The sequence below is a fragment of the Mycteria americana genome, chromosome 3 (assembly GCF_035582795.1).
Source record: "Mycteria americana isolate JAX WOST 10 ecotype Jacksonville Zoo and Gardens chromosome 3, USCA_MyAme_1.0, whole genome shotgun sequence".
NCBI classification, from domain to species: Eukaryota; Metazoa; Chordata; class Aves; order Ciconiiformes; family Ciconiidae; genus Mycteria; species Mycteria americana.
The window spans coordinates 58,946,252-58,964,984 of NC_134367.1; the positions used below are offsets into that span (position 1 = coordinate 58,946,252).

The following is an 18,733-nucleotide window of genomic DNA, read 5'->3' on the forward strand; positions in this document are numbered from 1 at the left end:
GGAGCTGGAATGTACATGCCTTGCCCATTTTCTGCATTTGTTTGATATTAGCTGCGCTCAGACTATATGCAGTTTTTTACACCATGATGCGTTTAGAGGGAAAAGGTCAAAATGCGATCCTGCATACTCTCTTGTCAATTTATTATTGATGAAACTTGTCAGATTAATGTGGTTTTTGGCTTTCTAAAAAGTATCAAATGAATTGAAGAGCAAGCTGCCAGAGCGATAATGCTGAAAATCAGAACAGGAGTCATGTTATCGACAGGGAACTAGCTTCTGCATCTCACTAGCTTACAAGTACTCATAACATCTAACTGTAGGCAGCCTATGTAGGAGATGAGACTCCCAGAAGACAACTACCCTGAATTAGATGCTCACTCTAACTTGCTCTCAGAAGCAAGCCAGAGCGGTCTCTCTCGCTCTCTCTGTCTCGTTCATTAGCTGTAGGGAGCCTGGAGAAACCAACATCCTGGCAACATCCAGATTTGTGATTCACTTTAAACAATGAGACGGTTCTTCTTACATGTGAATGCGTAACCCACAGGGATTATGTGATGGTTAAATCCTGTTCGGGTTCACTAGAATCACAGAAGTAACAAATCTTCAGGCAAGCTTTCCTGAGACTGACCTGGAGAGAGAACTTACTAAGCTTGTTAAGGTTGCTTGCTTGACACCCCCATCTCAGTCCGTGCCCTCTTCAGTCAGAAATCAATAAGGTATGGGAGCTATGAACTGAAATGAGAAATTCCATTTTATGCAGAACTAGAAAACCTTGAAATTGGCTTTAATCTGGCTCCATTTCACACAAAACATTTTTGGAACTCTCTATAATTATGAACTATTTTTGAAATATAAAAATACTGTTTTGGTTTAAAAATATTAACATTTTCTTCCTTTATAAAGGGCACTGAAAATTGAAAAAATGCTGAAATATTTCGGTGTTACAGCTCTATTGTTTGCTGGAGAGGCCCTGAAGCTGATGGGCCTTATCTCACATCACCAGTACCTGGGTCTGTTGTAATTCACTTGAATCCCTGCTTGCAGTGCTTTGAATTATGAGCAAGAGTTAAAATTTTTCGTGTACTGGCAGCTGGATTTGCTCTTGGGGATTTTAGGAAATGCCTTCCTCATGCAAAGGGTTGCTGCCTCTTGCCCTTTAGGAACTGACAATTTTTTACACATTTCTATGACAGGTCCTCTATCCCACACACGTTGAAGGCATAACATGATGCTGGAAGCTGAAGCTGACTATTTTCTAGGACTTCAGTCACAAAGTCTTAGAGAGTTAGCCTTTCAAATAGAAACGGTTAATGCATAAGTTTCATGCATAAATTGTGCCTTAAGGTTCCTGTTAGCATCACTCATATTTGGAGAAATCAGTGAAATACGTAAGCTTTCTCCATTTTAATTTTGTTCTTTTCCGTCTCTTTCAAACTCCTTCATGTCTGATTTATGCTATGCACAGAATGTACTGTCGATAGAAAGTGTCATTCCATCCTCTTCTCTTTTTATGATGGCTTGTCACTCTCTATTTCTCATTATTCTTGTTTTTCTACATGAGGGGTGTGTGTTTGAATAAGACAGAATAATTGGAGAAAGCTTCATATACAGTACAGTGCATATGTGGTGCATGATTCGCATGAGAAATGATAAAGTGGTATTTGAACTGCGTGTGCTACTACCACAATATATTTTGGATAATGACCCAGTCAATTTAGAGCACTGCCTGACTACTTCTATTATTTTTGCAGCTGGGCAAAAAATAGTTTCCTTAAGCAAAACCAGCAAACATTGCCCCTTTTTATTGCAAGTCAGAGGAATACACATGCAGCCTGGAACAATTTTTGATGATAACAGAATAAGCAGAAATAAAATAAACCCTGACGATTCTGGGAGTTAGCTAGTAACATGCAATATTTTCTGTGTGGGGCCTGCAGAGACTGTGAAGCTAGATAAGAGAGCTAAAGCATGGTATGTTCATTTTTGGGAAGAGGCCTTGTTACTTCACTCCAGTTGTCCAGTTTAGTGCATATCTACTGAAGACAGTAACATTATTGAGCCAGTTTTCCTTAGTTACTGGACAATTTCATTGGACTAGCATGTTTTTCACTACAATCACTGCCTTCCTTGCTGACAAAGTTGGTTATGTGAGATCATAAAACCAGAGGGAAATTTAGTCCAAAAGTAAATAAAATTATGATATCAGAAGAATGACCAAAGCTGACTTTCAGTTCACACTCCCATGTTTCTGTGAAGTAGGTTGGTGGTAATCAGCAGGACGAGGTATACCCTGCCCTGAGCCAGGTGCTTGAAAGTATCCTACCTATACTTGTTGGCAAAATCCTTTCAACAAATTAAGAAATCAGAGGAAATGATTTTTTAGCAGAAAGTACATAAAAAGGAAAATGAAATTGAAAAATCGATCCAACTTCAAAGAATGTTCATTAAAAATGCATTTTTAATCAGTTTTGTTGGAGAAGATTATGGTTAAGGAGGAAAAAAATCCTAACCCATGAAAAATGAACCAAGGGCAAGTGGTAGGTATTTCAAACAAATTCCTTTGATGTTCTTCTCTAAATGAATGGGCCCATAACCTGTGGCAAGGCTGACAGAAGTAGCACCCTTAGCAATTACCTCACTCTTTTCTTTCCATTAAGGATGTAACAGTCCATGTGATAAATTCAAGACTGTGAAAACAGCAAGCATTTTGATGTCTGAAAACCAATGGCTGTAAGCATAGCTGCCAGTTTTCTGATGCTCCCTCCTTTGTGTGCTACCTTTCATGCCTCAGTTGTTGCAAATTAATCTTTGGACAAAATATTCTGCTTAATACCTATTAAGCATGGTTGTTTTTGATAACCAAAATGAATTTTATTATTCTGTTAAACACATGAGGTGAAATTTTGGCTCCAGTGGAGTGAATGGGAATTTTGCCACTAACATCAACACAGCCAAGATTTCACTCATGAGCTGTTAAAACAGTTGAGAGTATCATTTTTTTCCAGTTCAATTAACAACTCTGTATAGGGATAACAGAAAAAAATAAATTAGTAGGATTGTAAATGTCTTCAGGTATAGATAGCAAAGGTTGGCTTCATTGTTCAACTATGTGAATCACAGAATGTCCAAAACTTTTTGAAATGACAAAAGACACCTCCCCCCAATTTACCCCCCCCCCCCCCAGTAAACTTCAGAAATAAAGGGCCAATTTTTTCTCACTCACTACTAAATCTCAAATAATCCTCTCAATCTATGGAAAAGTTTTGGAAATGTTCCCAGTTTAGTGAGCAGGATAGGGCTTATAAACCAAATAATCAATAAAGTTGAACAGATTAAAGAAAAATATCATCTTAGTGCTAATATTTCATTATTTTTGCAGTTGAAATAAAATGGTCAGATTACAAAAAATGTTTAAACTCAGCAAATCTTATTCTGAAAGACATTATAAATAGATATTTAGGGTCTGATAGATACAGTATATTTATCTTTAAACATTTTAAGTAATGTTTTAGGTTCTGATTCAGGGCAAATTTGTCTACTAATCTGTTAAAATACCAAAGAATGACTTCAGCAAAGCTTACATTCATGCTACATACATAGCTGAAAAGAGGAAATTAAATGTCCCTAGGAAAACACCTTCTGCAAAGAACAAACAGCCAGGTCAGCATGCGCGGTGCACTGCAAGTTTTGTTCTCTTTGACAAATCCTAACACGGTAACAAAAGCCTTTCATTTTCTTCCCAGTCAAAACGATGAAGTATCTGATACTGGGCTGTGTTGGCCTGTGGTAAAAAGGAGCTAACAATACTGGAAATGACAACTGTGTTATCACAGTAGGACTAGATAAAGCCGGCTGATGGTAGCACATGAGGTGGTGTATGTCATCACAATTGTATCACTGAATGAAAGAAACGTTTCTCACAGCGGTCACAGCCTGAAAGATGCTTCAGTCAAGGGAAAATAATTGATTTACCTTTCTTTTCCTCCTCTTTTTTCACCGCAGCTGAAATAGAAACAAAAATACTGTATTTTCACAACCAAAGTTAGTAACACGTAATATCAGTAAAAATAATTCAAACACTTGTATATGAGCCTTTTGTGTACATATCTCAAACCATACATCTATTATGCAATATAGGAATAGATTTCTTTGCGAGATGAAGAAACTGATAATCAGAAAGATAAAGTGTTTCCTCACAGACACCCAGCTCTGCTATTGATGAGAACAAATTCCAGCTTACTGGATTCTCACACTTAACTTTAGTCACAGTCATCGTTCCTCCCAGATACTAATACTGGGAGATAGAGGCACAGAGTGAATATTTAAAAATCTACAATGAAGAAGGAGGATAGATTGGAATGGGAAGGCATGAAGGAGTAAGGGGAGGCTAGAGGAAGGTTATGAAGCATCATTTGTTTGAGAGAAACGTGTGCTTTTTTGCTATTAAAGCTTGTAGTGGCAAGCAAATGCATAAAATAAGTAAAAAACCACCTGAAGTCATGTTCGGGTTTCTAAGCCTCTGCCTAACATGGGGAATTACAAGACCTGATCAAGCAACAATCCCACCTCCAAATCCCACAGCGTGAGTTTTGTGGGAAGGAAGATTGGACAGAGACTGGAAGGAAACTGTTGCGTATCGCCCAGTTTAAACAACCTGGAATCAGTTCCCCAGAGCAAGCTGTGCTGTGTGACCAGTATTCAAATCTGGAGACAGAATAAAAGTCCCCCAAAAGCTCAGCCTGGGATTCCAATAAAACATTGCATGTATCTGCAACAGGTACTATGAAAACCTATCAAAATTTTACTAAAAGGACTGTCTCAAATGGGAGAGTTACCTGCATTTGCAGATGACTGCTGCAATCCTGATGGAGCTGAGCCAAGATCATACCTAAGTCCATTTGAAATCCATGCACTACCCATTCCCCAGCCTACATTGATAAGACTGAACCTTCTAAAACGTAATTACAGGTGTTACTTTATTTTGAAACATGTCTGCTAGAAGTGGTGATAGCAAGCCTCTGCCTTAGGCTAGCATTTGCGGCGAAAGAAGACAGAGGAGTTTAAATTCAGAGCTCTTATCCCCCAGAAAAGAGCAATTGGCACCAGGCTGGCTGTATGAACAGAACTGATGTGGCACTGGAACTTGAAAGAAAAGAAGCAGAAGCAGAGCTCTGCCCTTCCATTGGAGAACGTGCCCTGGTGCAGGACAGAAAGCAGGGTCATGAGGCCAAAGGAGGGAGCAGGCACAGTCTCAGGTGTTTGCATTTTGGGTTTGGGTGCTGATCTCTGCCTCTCCAGTGTTCTTAAAATGAAAAGTCCTTTTATTTCAAACTGTTAGTACATTTGGATAAAGCAGATCAAAAAGGAAAAAGTTAAACCTGAAATTACTGAAATGCTAACTATCAATGGCCTGCAGCAAAAAAAGATTCTGATTTCAAAGATTTTTCAAGGTTTCTACCACTTACTCTCCTTTGAGAATGAAATACATTTTTAGTATCTCAAGAATGTGCTCATTGGTGGAAAAAAGGTTTCATGCCTAGAATTAGTGAAAATCAGGCACAAAGTTTCCAGGATCTGGTCCTCTTTGCAATCACTTTGCTTTCATAGGTGATGTGCGTATCAAAGCTGTGAAGTGGGCCTTTCGCAAAACTTTAATTACAGAGGATTTAGTATTTTTTCGCCCAGAAGCTGCTATAGAAGCCTCAGTGGCTTTCAAAAGGCATACTTGCTTGCCACTTGAAATGTGTTGGAGGGACTCCCAAATCAGCAGAAACCCCAAATATCAAGATTCTGTGTAGGGCTTATAAGCCAACATGCAGTGCATCTCTGGGATCCTCCTGACTTCTGTCCTGCCAGCTTACGGGATGTGGCTCACCACAGTTCTGGTACCAAGGCAAGCACAGGCAGAGCAAGGTCTGTCTTATGGCTAGCTGATTTCTGTTATTATGCTCTTATATCCTGTTGTGACATCTGTTCAAATTTTCACCTTGGCAATGTTTTTTCTGCTGGAACGTACTGTAAATACTCGACAAATCTTAAAAGACAGAAGAGCCCTCTTTCTGACTACTGTTGCCAATAGCATTGCTCTGATCAAATCCTGTTATTCAAACTCAAAATGACAAGGAATAAGTGAAAAAGAGCACAAACACCATCATTTACATTGCTCTTTCAGAAACTGAGAAATGTGTTTGTATCTGAAATACAGCAAAAAGATGGATAGATTAGCCAAGGAATTTGGTCTACAACTGATAAAAAGCCAGATTACCTGCTGAGAACAAATATGAGTAATATATTGTAGCTGGTTAGGGAAGGACATGAAATAACGTAGAATGATGAAGTAGAAACTGTGATGCTCAGATACAGGAGATGCTCTTGGCTGTGTTCTTTTTTACCTTGATTATTTAGAGAAAGAACAAATTCTTAAGCCAACTTTTTTTGCACTGTACTGATGAGAGGTATCATCTAGTTCTTGAATTAGGAATTCGTACCTACAAACCTGTTCAACTGGGTTAACAGCTTTAAATCAGAGTGACTTCAGTTAGCCACCTGTCTTCCTTTCGTAGACCTATCCAAATCCAACCATACATTTCCAGTTAATATAGATATGATATAAAGCAAAATACGTTTATCAAGGATACACAACCCATTTTCAGGAATCATGAATCCAGATTGACAACTACTCCAGAAACCAGAAGTGAGCACCATTGCCTTCTATGGGAAAAAAAAAATCATTATAAACCGGACTCATGGCAGACCTTGTTCAAAAATTTTTCAGTGGGGTGGGAAAATAAAGACAAATTTCCAGTGGTGGAAAGGTCACAAAAGTGTGTCAATGTAGTAAGTATTTTCATGCAGAAAAAAAAAAATCAGATTCAGTATGGTTGTATTGTTTTTAATTTGTATCATAAACTTGAATGTAGATCACTAGCAATCCTTTGATCCCATAGATAGTGATGGTTCTGAGAGACTTTTTTCCTGAGCTGTTCAACAAACAGAAACATTTCTGAAATCTTGAAAACGTCTTGAAAACACCATTTCCTGCTCAACAGTAGTCCGTTCCATGTAGCTTTATAACCCAGCAGTAGCCAGGAACAGATATTTAGTTGAATACTGTCAAAGAAGTGATTTCTTCCACAAATTCTCCTGTTATTTTCTTGTTACAAGCAATGGGTTTCCATCCTCAGGCATGAAATTAACTTCCTTTCTAAATTTACAGTAATTAATTATGAAAATTTGGGCTATGAAAACTGCATTTCCATATAGATATCCAGTTCCTCTATGGTGTTTTTGAAGAGCCCTTGACTTAGATTTGTGATTTTCAATCTTATCATGATCATACTAATTAATCACAAAGGTAATCTGAATCTTTCCTATTTCTCCTTCTATGAGACTTTTGTTGCTCTTTCCTAGCCCACTCCAGTGCCACATTATCATGTAAGAGTTTTGCACACAACACTCTAGACAAGATGCATCTTTGATTTACGCAATGGCCTTAAAACACTGTATGCATTTTTCCTAATGCATCTGCATATGGAAGAAAGTTCTTCACTGATTTATCTGCAGTAATACTTAGGTCCTTTCCTGAATTTATGTAGTAAATTCAGAGACAAATTCTTCTTTAATATTTTCCCTCCAGTATATATTACCTTCTATTTAGTGACACTAAATTTTCTTTGCCATCACGGTGTCCATTCAGCTTCTAAATTCAGTGTATCATAGCCCCTTCTGATCCTGAACTGTTTAACTAATTTTATGTCATCTGAAAATTTCATTACATTACTATTTCTATCTTTTCCTGTTAATTAAGGAATATAACATGAGTCCAGACATAGAATCATAAACAATTATTCTGTAAACGGGCTGCAAGATGAAAATGAATCAATTGCTCTCTGCTTCCTAATCAGGTATTTATTTCCTTCAATACTGTGCCTCTTAGGCAGCAGCTATTTAGTTTCTGCAGTAATTCCTATACTGGAACTTTCCAAAGGCCTATTTAAACCATCCCATAAAGGCTGTGCTTATTACTTTATTAAGATCTTCAAAACATTTATTACTAAGATATAATTTCCTTTTACAGAAACGATGCAGGCTAGATCTATGTCATGTGATTTTCCAGATATTTGGTTTTGTTCTAATTTTAATTATGATTTCACCAATTTTCTGACTGATTTTTAAATCTCTGAATAGCCCTGGAGTTATTTAAAATATTGTATTTACCCTAACACACTTTGAGACAGACAGTAACTGATTTGGCTGAAGTTGGTGGAAGTTTTGACTAAGTTCTTACATTTATTTTGGTTATAGATATGTAAGTTATGGTAAAACAAGATCAAGTGCAGGCTCATCCCCTGTGTCAGGTAGTCTGTGATAACTGTTCACATGTATGCTCTTATGCTGAAGTGAAAACCACCTCATGTAGGCAGCTGCAGCAAAGCAGCTGGCATTCACTAAGTTGATACTGTCTTTGTCCATCTCACCAGAAGTTGTCCATCTGTTCACAGTTTGAGAAGAAAGTACTGTTTTAAAATATTTAAGAACTGTATAAAGTGATCTTCCTCTCTCAGGTCTTCCTAACAGATATTTTATCTCTCTGTTCAAGTCTTTCGGAGTTCCGAATTTCTCTTATGCATGTCAAGAGAAATTTTAATCATGTTAAGAAACCACAGTTAAAAGAGCCAGTAGAGTGAGCAACAGAGAGGAGAAATTAGCCTTTGAATTGGCTGAAGCATGTGTGTTTACAATGATTCTCATTCAGTAGCAGGAAACACCTTTCCTGCCCTTTTCCTCATCTGGTCCAGGTTTTAATGAACAGGTTTGGAGAAACAACTTCTTATTCAATTATCTTCATACATTTTATTATTAATGGGCAAGGAAGATGTTACAGTTGAAATTCCCTGCATAACCTGACTCTCCCTTTTGTCCTAATTTGTAAGGCATAGCTCTCAGACCTACTAAGAAGAATTTAATTCACTAGATAACCCCCCAAAAAGTTTACAGTCGTTTTTTCATCATTACCAGCAATGCCTTAATGAGAATACACAAGCACTTTGTCTAGAATGAAGCAAGTGTGCAAGTTCTGCTTCAGACTATCAGGATTCACACTATATGGATTATCAGGCCCCCTGTAAAGTCACTGGGTAGAGGCGGTAAGAGCGTGGTTATATTCCTGAGCAAGTCCCCTTTGACTGTGTGTGGAGTCTGGTCCAGCCTCTCATCATCAACTAAGGAACAGGAAATACTGACTACTGGCAGAAGCCTGACTTCTCCCATCCCTGTCTGAGTCCTTGAAACTCAATACCTAAAACGCATGAGGATTAATTCAAGCACACTCCCAAAGATAGGCACAAATCTCTGTTTGAAAATACCTCAAAAGGCCAAGGAGTGGGGCAGAGCTACCCAGGGATCTGATCTCTCTGCCACCTCAGAAGGTGCAAATCTCTCTCTGCCAATCTCACTTTTCAGAGGGAGTGCCCAAAGTACAAAGTGTTTTTGGAGAGGGACAGCTTTTGACTGGATCTGTGCAGAAAAGAGTGCAATTGGGCCATAAAATGGCAATAAACCAGAAGGAGCCTGATTCAGTGAGCTGTTGAGAAGCACATTGTCCCAGTCAGAGAGATTCCTGGTTTCTGATCTCAAATATTATGTGGAACAATATTATGCAACAAGAATTTTGTTTTATTGCATAAGCATGTATAAATAAAAAGTTAGAGATACACATTCAGAGGACTTCTCAGAGTGCTATTATGGAGATCTGGGAGTCCCAGCATGTAGCAGTCCCTACCTCCAGGAATACCTTAAGTATCAGTAGACATACTTTCATTTACAAACCTCTTTAGATTACTGAATGTATATTTCTACATATATATGTAGATACTACTTATTCAGCTTGAATATTTTCCTTAAAAGAAATAATTAAAAAAATCAAGTAACAAACCATAAGGGCGATGTTACACTTCATAGTTTGCCATAAAACATGCCTCATCTTTAATTTATATAAACTTCTTTTTGGAATTAAAATTTTATCTCCTTCTTTTTATAAAATGATATTAATTCATATTATGTATGTTATTTCTGTTCTTTTTCTCTTATTTTGTAATGTCTAGTGAAGATTTTTTACAGAGGAGTGCTGACTCACAATGGGAATTTTATACCTCCCACTACGACTCAGTCTTGGTATTTATATATCTGTCATTATCTTAGTGTCTGACTTTTAAAGCTCTGATGTTTTCTTGAAGTATTTCTTATCGACAATGTTCAGCATTGAGGTTCTGTAATGGATGGACCATTTGAACAGGCTGATATAGCAATTTTTATACACCTAATATATCTACCTTACATTTAAGTTCTCTATTATTCAGGATTTTCTATTGCAATTCTATATCCAGCTTGTGTGAATTCAACTTGCACATTTCAAAAATGTAGTTATCTTAACAAAGGGGTTACACTGTGACCGCTTCTATTAGTGCAATTTACACTGGATTTGAGAGATCTCTGTAAAGTGGCAAGTGCTAATCGAACCACTGGTGCTTCTCAAGGTGCTTTTTGGTTGGCTAGTTTAAACGGAGGTGTCCACTGAAAAAGCTCCCTGTGTACTCTCAGTTGGCTAAAAAAACTACCAGTGCTCATAAAGGTGACCTCCTCTTTGCACTTCTTTACAGGGCAACGGCCACAAAATTTATGGAACGCTTTTCCCTACAGAGGCTTTTCTCAAACTGTCTGTCTGATCTACGCGCCATGTCACTTATCATTGTTAAGAAAGAAAGGTTCAGTGAAGCACAGCATCCCACACGGATGCTTAAAGCCACTTTATGCATTGGGGTTACACTCTTCTGACAAAATGTCAATGTCTTGTCATACATATTCAGTGTCACTGAGTTAGTTGTATTTGCTTTTGGAAGTGCTGAATTCGTATGAATCCCAGCAGCTAAGAAATGGCTTATGAAGATTTGTCACATGGAACAGAAAAGACAGAAACAACTTTTAAAAACCTGCAGCCACTGAGCTGAACTGCCTTCAAAGCAAGCTTGTATAAGATTTGCTGTGTCATGAACTTTGGTGACTAGAAAATGACTGAATCCTGTTGTACACACTAAAGTGGCTTCACTATACACACGTATACAACCTGAGATCTTCTCGCTCAAGTTGCACTTTCCTGTTGCAGTCTTGCTCCAGGGGCCTTGAAGGATCTGTAGTCCTGCTCAGACCAGCCACTTTACAGACCTAACTAAGATACACAAGACTTAAAAAGAAGGCAGTTGGCCTGATCATGTATCTGACAGCATCTAATCCGAATATTTTAAGTTCTTACAGAGCCAGTTAGACTCGGAGAAATGCTCTCACTGCTGTGACAGATCAGTTGCTCTCAGCGAGCTGTGCAAGGCGGCAAGTACATTCACAGGTGGCATGCAAGGTTGTGTGCTAGCCACTAGGAAAAACTGAAGGCAGTAGTGCTCGTCTCACTTGGGAAGCTGGTAAAGGCTGTGCATACTCAGCACTTTTAGTCCCCACTAAACTACAGCATTGCTCATCCAAATATCTTGCTGTTACTATAAAAAACAATCAGTTCTAGTTCAGACTTCATCCAAACCATTGTTCTTTATCAGAATAATCACAGGTGTGTCTCTAATGTGACCTTGTACTGCAGTGGAGATAAACTCAGCATATCCTGCACTAAACATTCAGATCTTGGTTCTTGTGTCTTGACAAGTAGGAAACTATAAGACTGTAAGATGGCACAACAACACAGAACCTTTTACGCCTCTTACAGTGTTTTAATCTATAGGTTAAAAAGTTAGCCTGTGTGGAAAAGTTAGCCTGTGTCCCTTTGCTTAGGGACACGGTGTAGTGGTGGTCTTGGCAGTGTTAGGTTTACGGTTGGACTCGATGATCTTAAAGGTCTTTTCCAACCTATATGATTCTGTGATTCTGTGAAAAATTCTGTGTGATATGAATGTTCACTGGGAACATAGCTCATGTTTTCTACTGCCATAGTATAAGGAAAATCTTGCATGTGTCCTATCTACTACTATGGGAAGAAGACTGAATTTTATGAAAAAAAGAAAGATAGTGGAGTTAATCACTTTGGGGTACTGGGTTTCATTCTCAAATATACTGAGCATAAACCACTTCATGTGCAGTCAGTGAAATTCTACCATGTTTAATTAAACATGTCCTTTCTTGAAAGAATTTGGTTTTGGAACTTGAAAGGAGCTGTTATTCACCAGTTGTTTCACAGGCTGATCAAGCTGAGTTAATTAAGTCCTTTTTAAATACTTTTTTTTTTTTTATAGTTCGGTGGGTGTTTGACACTTTACTGAAGCAGATTCATTAGCAGTGAAGCTAAAAAACTCTTACAGACATGTATTACTTCTTTATAATATATTATCTTTTGTAATAAATAGTATTTTACTTTTATTATCACTTAAATTTAAATAAATCAATCTTCAAACCAGAAATATTTATGGAGAGCTGAAGACAAAAGTTAGATTAAAAATTCAATGGAAAGCTCAATAGTCAAATACTTAAGGGTCTAATCAATGTTTAACTCTTCATTAACCTACCTATGTTTCACAGCTATGTTTGCAAGAACCTAGCAGGAAGTCCATAGGCCTTGCTTGCCTGAAGCTCAAAATATAAAAACCAAGTTGTATTAAACCAATAACCAATAGACCAAAAAGTCCCCACAGTTCAGTACTCCCTGTTGACTAAAATAAACTAAAAGAAATGGTACAGTAATGCATTCCTATTTTTCCTTGACCTTGGACTGACAATCCAGGTTCATCTACTTTGCCTACTTCAAAGAGTTTTGGACTATTTAAGCCCGAGTTCCTTTGGTAGCACTTAAGCCTTCACTTTGCTTCAGAATGATGCAACTGTGCAAAGGAATAGCTGATTTCTACTATTCTGCTATATACTACCTAAATACACTATGTGAAATAGCTGTACTTAAAAACTTGCAAATGTTATCTTTCATAACTTTGTCAGAGAAAATATTGCCTCATTATTTCTAGTGATCCTTAGGGAAAATCTAAAGATAGGAAGTAATATTATCCAATTATCTGAAGTAGTTTTCAAAACCGACTGGAAGTTTTTAAGATTGACTACTATATTCCCATGGCTCAAATGATTGTTATTAGTTAGCAAGTTATTACATATTCTTATCTATGTTAAATTATTTACACATTTAACCTGAGAGACTGCTTTCTGATGAGCAAGTGGTATTTAATCAACATGCAAATACTGTCAAAGTAATACTAAGTTTTGTCTGAATTTAGTTGGTGTGAATAAATAAACCTGGAAGTATTTGGTTAATTATAACTACAGTTTTATCACCGCCTAAAAATGCCTAGTATTTAAGAGGTCATGTATTACAAATTGTAATTGATCTTTATTTGATGGCTAGTGCTGATATTTCAATGTAAGAAGAGAGAGCAAAGCACAATCAAATAATGTGTTATTTGTAAAAGTAAAATGCAGTCTGAAATGACAAATTTAAATAGAAAGAATGGGACAAAATTAAGAAAGAAGAAAACAAGTCCTCATAACTTTGGGAGCTATGAAGTCCTACTGCTACAACTTGCTTGTATAGCCCCATATGTATCTCTCATTTATCACCCAGGTATAAAGAATGTCCAGCAGCAAAGGATGCCAGTCAAGGATATTTATGGGTGGCTAAGTGAAGAAACTAGGATTTCTTTTGGGAATACTTGCACAACACCTTTATTTTCTGAACTGAATCTTACGCTAAGGATCAGCTCAATTTGGGATTGTTACCTTTTTCCTTAGTTGTAGTTGAAGCCTTAATTTCTTTTCCTTTTGAAGAGTCTGGAAAAGATATCAAACATAAAAATGGAAGGAGAAAGTTAGTAATATAAGTATACGCTGTGTCCATCAGTACTATAACAAATGTGCATAATAGCAGATTAAGCAAAATGTGCAAAAGAGGTAAGTGTTAAGAATTAGAATTTGTTTACTTCAATAAAAGGCTCAACTTAATATTTGAAAGCAAACCAAAAATAATTCCCGCTAAATTAGCTGGCAAAGTTTCTGCAGTTCAAACTATGCACTCATTCCTGTGCAGTCTATCATTTCAGCCTGTCATGTGAATTCGGTAACAGCTCTGTTACTAATTCCCTCAGAATAGACAAGCATTCCTGCTGCAGTATTGACTGTGCAGGTCAGACAGCAGTTAAAGAACACCACACTAAGGGTTATGATTTTATTATATCTGAATCGTGTCAGGCACTGGTCCTTTCAGTATATCAGATCTATTAAGTGAGAAGAAGCTAGGTTTAGTTCCTTTTCACCAAAAGCATGTAATTCAAAATATATTGAAACATTGAGATACCAGCAGACCCTTTCATGAGGATGACTGGTTATTTCCCAACCACATAATGACAAGACATTACCCTTTTCCTTTAAGGCTGCTGGAGGCTTCACATCTTTTCTTTTACCAGTCTCTAGAAAGAAACATTTATCACAAGTCAGGTTGGAGATATAAGATGACACTTGAAAAGAAAGCAAGTCAAATAATTTGATATGTAGAGAGCACAAAAGATGTGATAATTAAATGGATTTAACAGCACAGAAATAAAGAACAGGACAAAACAATGAGGTCATTCATTTATCCTTTTAGACTTGGATATGCAAAATAATGAGCCTTCAATATGTCATTAGTTTCTTTGCATTTTGAGGAAACTGTTAAGCTGTATCTCAAATAGGCAATGAAGAATAATAACTTACAAAGAGGAAAGCAATTCGATAGAGCAGTTGGCATCAATGGATTTTTCTTTTGTTGAACCCAAATAAAATATTAATCTACATTGATACAATTAAAATATTAGGAATACTGGTCTTGAAAGCCAGAGGCTGCTGATAAAGGTAAGTGGGAGTTTTCTTTATTCAGGAGTGACAAAAGGACCAGTTACTCATTCAGGACTCCATTACTCTTTTAATATCAAAGAGGTCATATGAGTATTGCCTGTGAACAGAATTTCACTTCCTGCATATATATAGCCTTTTAAAATGACTGGCAAGCTGGGTATAAAATAAGAGCAGTGCTCATCTTTTGAATGTACATTCATATATTTTATGTCACAATGAATAGTCCAAGAACATAATTGTATCTTTAATTTTTCTGCAGTATATGACAAAGTATTAAGGGTGATGACAAAAAACTTTGAAATTCTAGTTCTCTTTCTTGTACCTGACAAGGCAGAACCCAAGGACAAAAGAAAATCCAGAAGTTGGCTAAGCACAAATAAAGGAAAACTATGATCTTCTTGTGGTGCCCCGGTGAGACGCAAGGACTGACAACAGTGATGACGTGGAGAATCCTGAGCCCCAAATGGCTTCATTCCCCAGAGTTTTCACAAGGAATAATACATTCCTGCCAGAAGAGCATCACTTTGCTGTATGTCTAGTCAGTACCCTGCACTATGCCAGCTGTTATCTGGACTGCACTGAATATCTCCAGCTTCCAAAAATATGGGACTTTGTGACAATTTGGACCTCAAATGTGCCTTTATAGCTCAGGAACCATGCACAGTTCTGCTAGCCTTTGCAGTTTCCCTGAAATTTTTGAGCTGTTTCAGTACTCTTCAGAAAGTCATCAGTGCCCATAAATCCTATAATTCTTTGTATTAGTGTTCAATGCATGTCACATTGCAACAAATAGGGTTTTCTCCAAATAAACACTATCAAACAATCTGTCACGTCTGTGTGCACAGCTAGCAGGCCATCCTCCTGCAACTGAACAGATTAGAGATGTATGTGTCCGTGTTGCCAACAAATTAGGAAGAAGCCCTGACTTGTATCAGTCACCCTCAAACACCTGGATCTGTCAGTAGCTTCAGGAGTCTCATTCTCAGTCAACCACATTCTTGAGCCATAGCCACACGGACCAGATTTAGTCTAATTCCCTGCAGGAATGTCCCCACTGTGGGATTTAGACAACTTGTTTTTGACAGACTAACATCCAAAGGTGGTATAAAAATACATTTTAGTATTTCCCCCAGGATGCAAATTCAAATCTCTGCATTTAAAAGAAGCCCAGGTAATTACTAGGAAGCCTACTGGGGATCTGTACAGCACACATGTTAAAAACAGTATCATGGATAAAATAATCTAAACATGAACCAGGGAGGGTTTGGTTTTCCATTCTCGTATATTCCTACTCAAGACCTGTTTCTAGCATTGACTAGCTGTTCTGATATTCAGTTCTGAATTTCTTAACTTCTTCACTTACCTTTTTCCTTTGACCCCTCTGGATTCTTGGGATTTTTTCCTTTCAGAGAATCTGTAGGGAGATAATTGAGTTTTTGAGACTTAGAAGATAGGACTGCCCTTCTACACTTAAAAGAAAAACCAACAAATATTTAAAAATTAAGATTAAAATTGTGAACATAAATGGAGGCAACCCTGACCTGTCTTTACATCCTCTCTAGTGACCACCTTATATTTTTTAAGGTGCAATAATTTTAGTAGCAAATGCAAGAGTAGAAGTTACTATAGATCACTCTCTCTGTAGAGATCTCACAGAAGGGAAAAATTGGAAAGAAGGGGAAAATGCAAATAATGACACAGGATTAGAAATTCTTAGGGCCTTATCCAAAACTTCATGAAGACAGAAAGGATTATTCTGTTTTCTCTGATGGGCTGAACGCTAATTTTTTGCCTCAGTCCTTCAGGGACCATGCATTCAGCATCAGCAAGAACAGGAAAAACATACATTATGTTGTATAAACAAGTAATATTTAATTTCTTTTTTTTTTTAAAGCAATACCCTCTTGACCTCCTGAGTGTATGTATCGGGGAATACTAGGAGGAAATTGTTTTTTCCAAAGTGAGGAAGCAATTTCATAGGCTTATGAATGTATGTGGTCTGAGTGAAAGAATATCACAGCTTGCAGGATGCTGAGTAGACTCAATTGCAATCCATCTGACAGGATATAGCACCTAAGCATCTAGAAAAAAAACATGCCATTTATTCCAAATGAAAGTTAACCAAATCTTCAGTAAAACAGATAAAGCTAAAAGAAGATCCTTTCCAAAATAAGTTTAACTGTGATCATCCCCCTGGCTGTCATGGTACCAGGAAGCGATCCCACTTATCCATCTGGCTTTAAGTGTGAGTTGTAACAGAAAAAGTTCACTTCCAGAGTGGCTGAAGCCGATAGAGGAATCACACCATTCAGGGATAGGTACTTTAAATTAGGAGCCTGGTCTTCACAGCAGCAGGGGGACTCCTTCAGGGGATTGAGAGAAAACTTCCAGTGTGAAGACTGCAACCCTTTGAAGGAGCCTCTGGGTTGACTATATAGGGAGCCTTGAGACAACTGCTACCCAACTTGACCATTTTACTCTGCGTGCACGTTTGTGATCTCAAAGATCAGCAGCCACTGTTACAGGCACAGGCACAAACCATTGCCTTTGGCCTTGTGGGTTTGGTGGCATTTGACCATGAGGCTTTTTTTGTCATCCATGCAGCAGGTCTCCCTGAGATTTCCTATGATTTGTAGCTCCTAAAGCAAGTTCAGCACTTTTGACTCTTACAGCTTTTGGATGCAGCTATCAGTGCAGGGCACTTTCCATGGTGCATGGACTTCCCCACCCTCTGAGCCAAGGCTACTGAGATCACCAGTCCTGCTTCCCTTCCAGGGAGCAGGTTTTCATGTCGAGGGGTTTAAACAGGGACTCACTGAAGACTTTTCAAACTTCTGCTCTTGACTGACCACTTTCCTGCTGGTCCCAGAAGGGGAAAAAACAAAGTTGGCTTAAAGCCAACATTCACCTTGCTGCTTTCCTCCCACATCCTTCTCCAGGGGTGAAGCTGGGTCAGGTTAGGAAGATGGTATAGAAAGATGCAGCAGCAGCAGCACTATGTGAACTCTTCAGGATAAAGATCTAGTTCTCATGCATATTACAACAACAAATAAGTAGCTGGAAATAGGAGGAAATATTGACTGAACAGGCACTACTTTTCTGTAGGTAAGTCTTACAACATAACTTTCTACTTTTAAAGAAAAAAAATGTGTGTTATAAGTTAAGACAAAAAATGATACAGGCAAGATGTTATTTCATTTTACTTTTACTTTAAAGGAAGCACAAGCATTGCATAGCAAGTGCAAATCAGCACATTTGTTTCTTTAATGGCAATGTGCTATTATGTATATGGCAAGAAAAATACACACTACTGACTTATTTCCCCTACCAATCTGTGCATAGAAATAAATAGGCTTATTATCCACACATAACTGACATAAGAAATGATGCAAAGATATCCCAAAACATGGCAAAAGCAAACAAGAGGGAAAAAAGAAGCATTTGTTTGGAAAACAAATCATGGAACACAGGGTAAGAGTGAATTTACATTATCTATACAGCACAAATTCTGTCACTTTAATAACTCAGCATAGTGCTCTTCTCACAAATTTCTTAGAAAAATTCAGTGAGGAGTTATATGTGATATATCGTGAGCTTTTAGTGCCACTGTTAGAGACTCTGGATGAATGAGCTTCTACTCTGATTAGCTGGGTAAGATATCTACCAAAAAAACACATGGCAAATTATACTTTAGAGTTTCATTGGCCTCACATTATTTGAATATGCTTATGTCAACAGAAAATCAGCTTTTATATTCATTATTGTAAGTGGGCTTCTTTACTCTTCTTTACTTCAGGAAAAAGCTGAAAAGCTAGTTATAAATTCAGAAGGAATCTTGAGATGCCCTTTA

At 37.6% G+C, this 18,733-nt stretch overlaps 1 protein-coding gene across 1 annotated transcript in view; it reads right to left on the minus strand.

Annotated features, from left to right (window-relative positions):
- The window catches only part of TRDN (triadin), a 234,906-nt gene that overhangs the window by 47,045 nt on the left and 169,128 nt on the right, over nt 1–18,733 (minus strand). The window contains exons 25-28 of the mRNA XM_075498662.1: nt 16,247–16,297; nt 14,409–14,459; nt 13,774–13,824; nt 3,973–4,002 (exon numbers count right to left, since the gene is read on the minus strand). Coding sequence (XP_075354777.1) covers nt 3,973–4,002; nt 13,774–13,824; nt 14,409–14,459; nt 16,247–16,297 — 183 coding nt within the window. The remainder of the gene's footprint in view (nt 1–3,972; nt 4,003–13,773; nt 13,825–14,408; nt 14,460–16,246; nt 16,298–18,733) is intronic.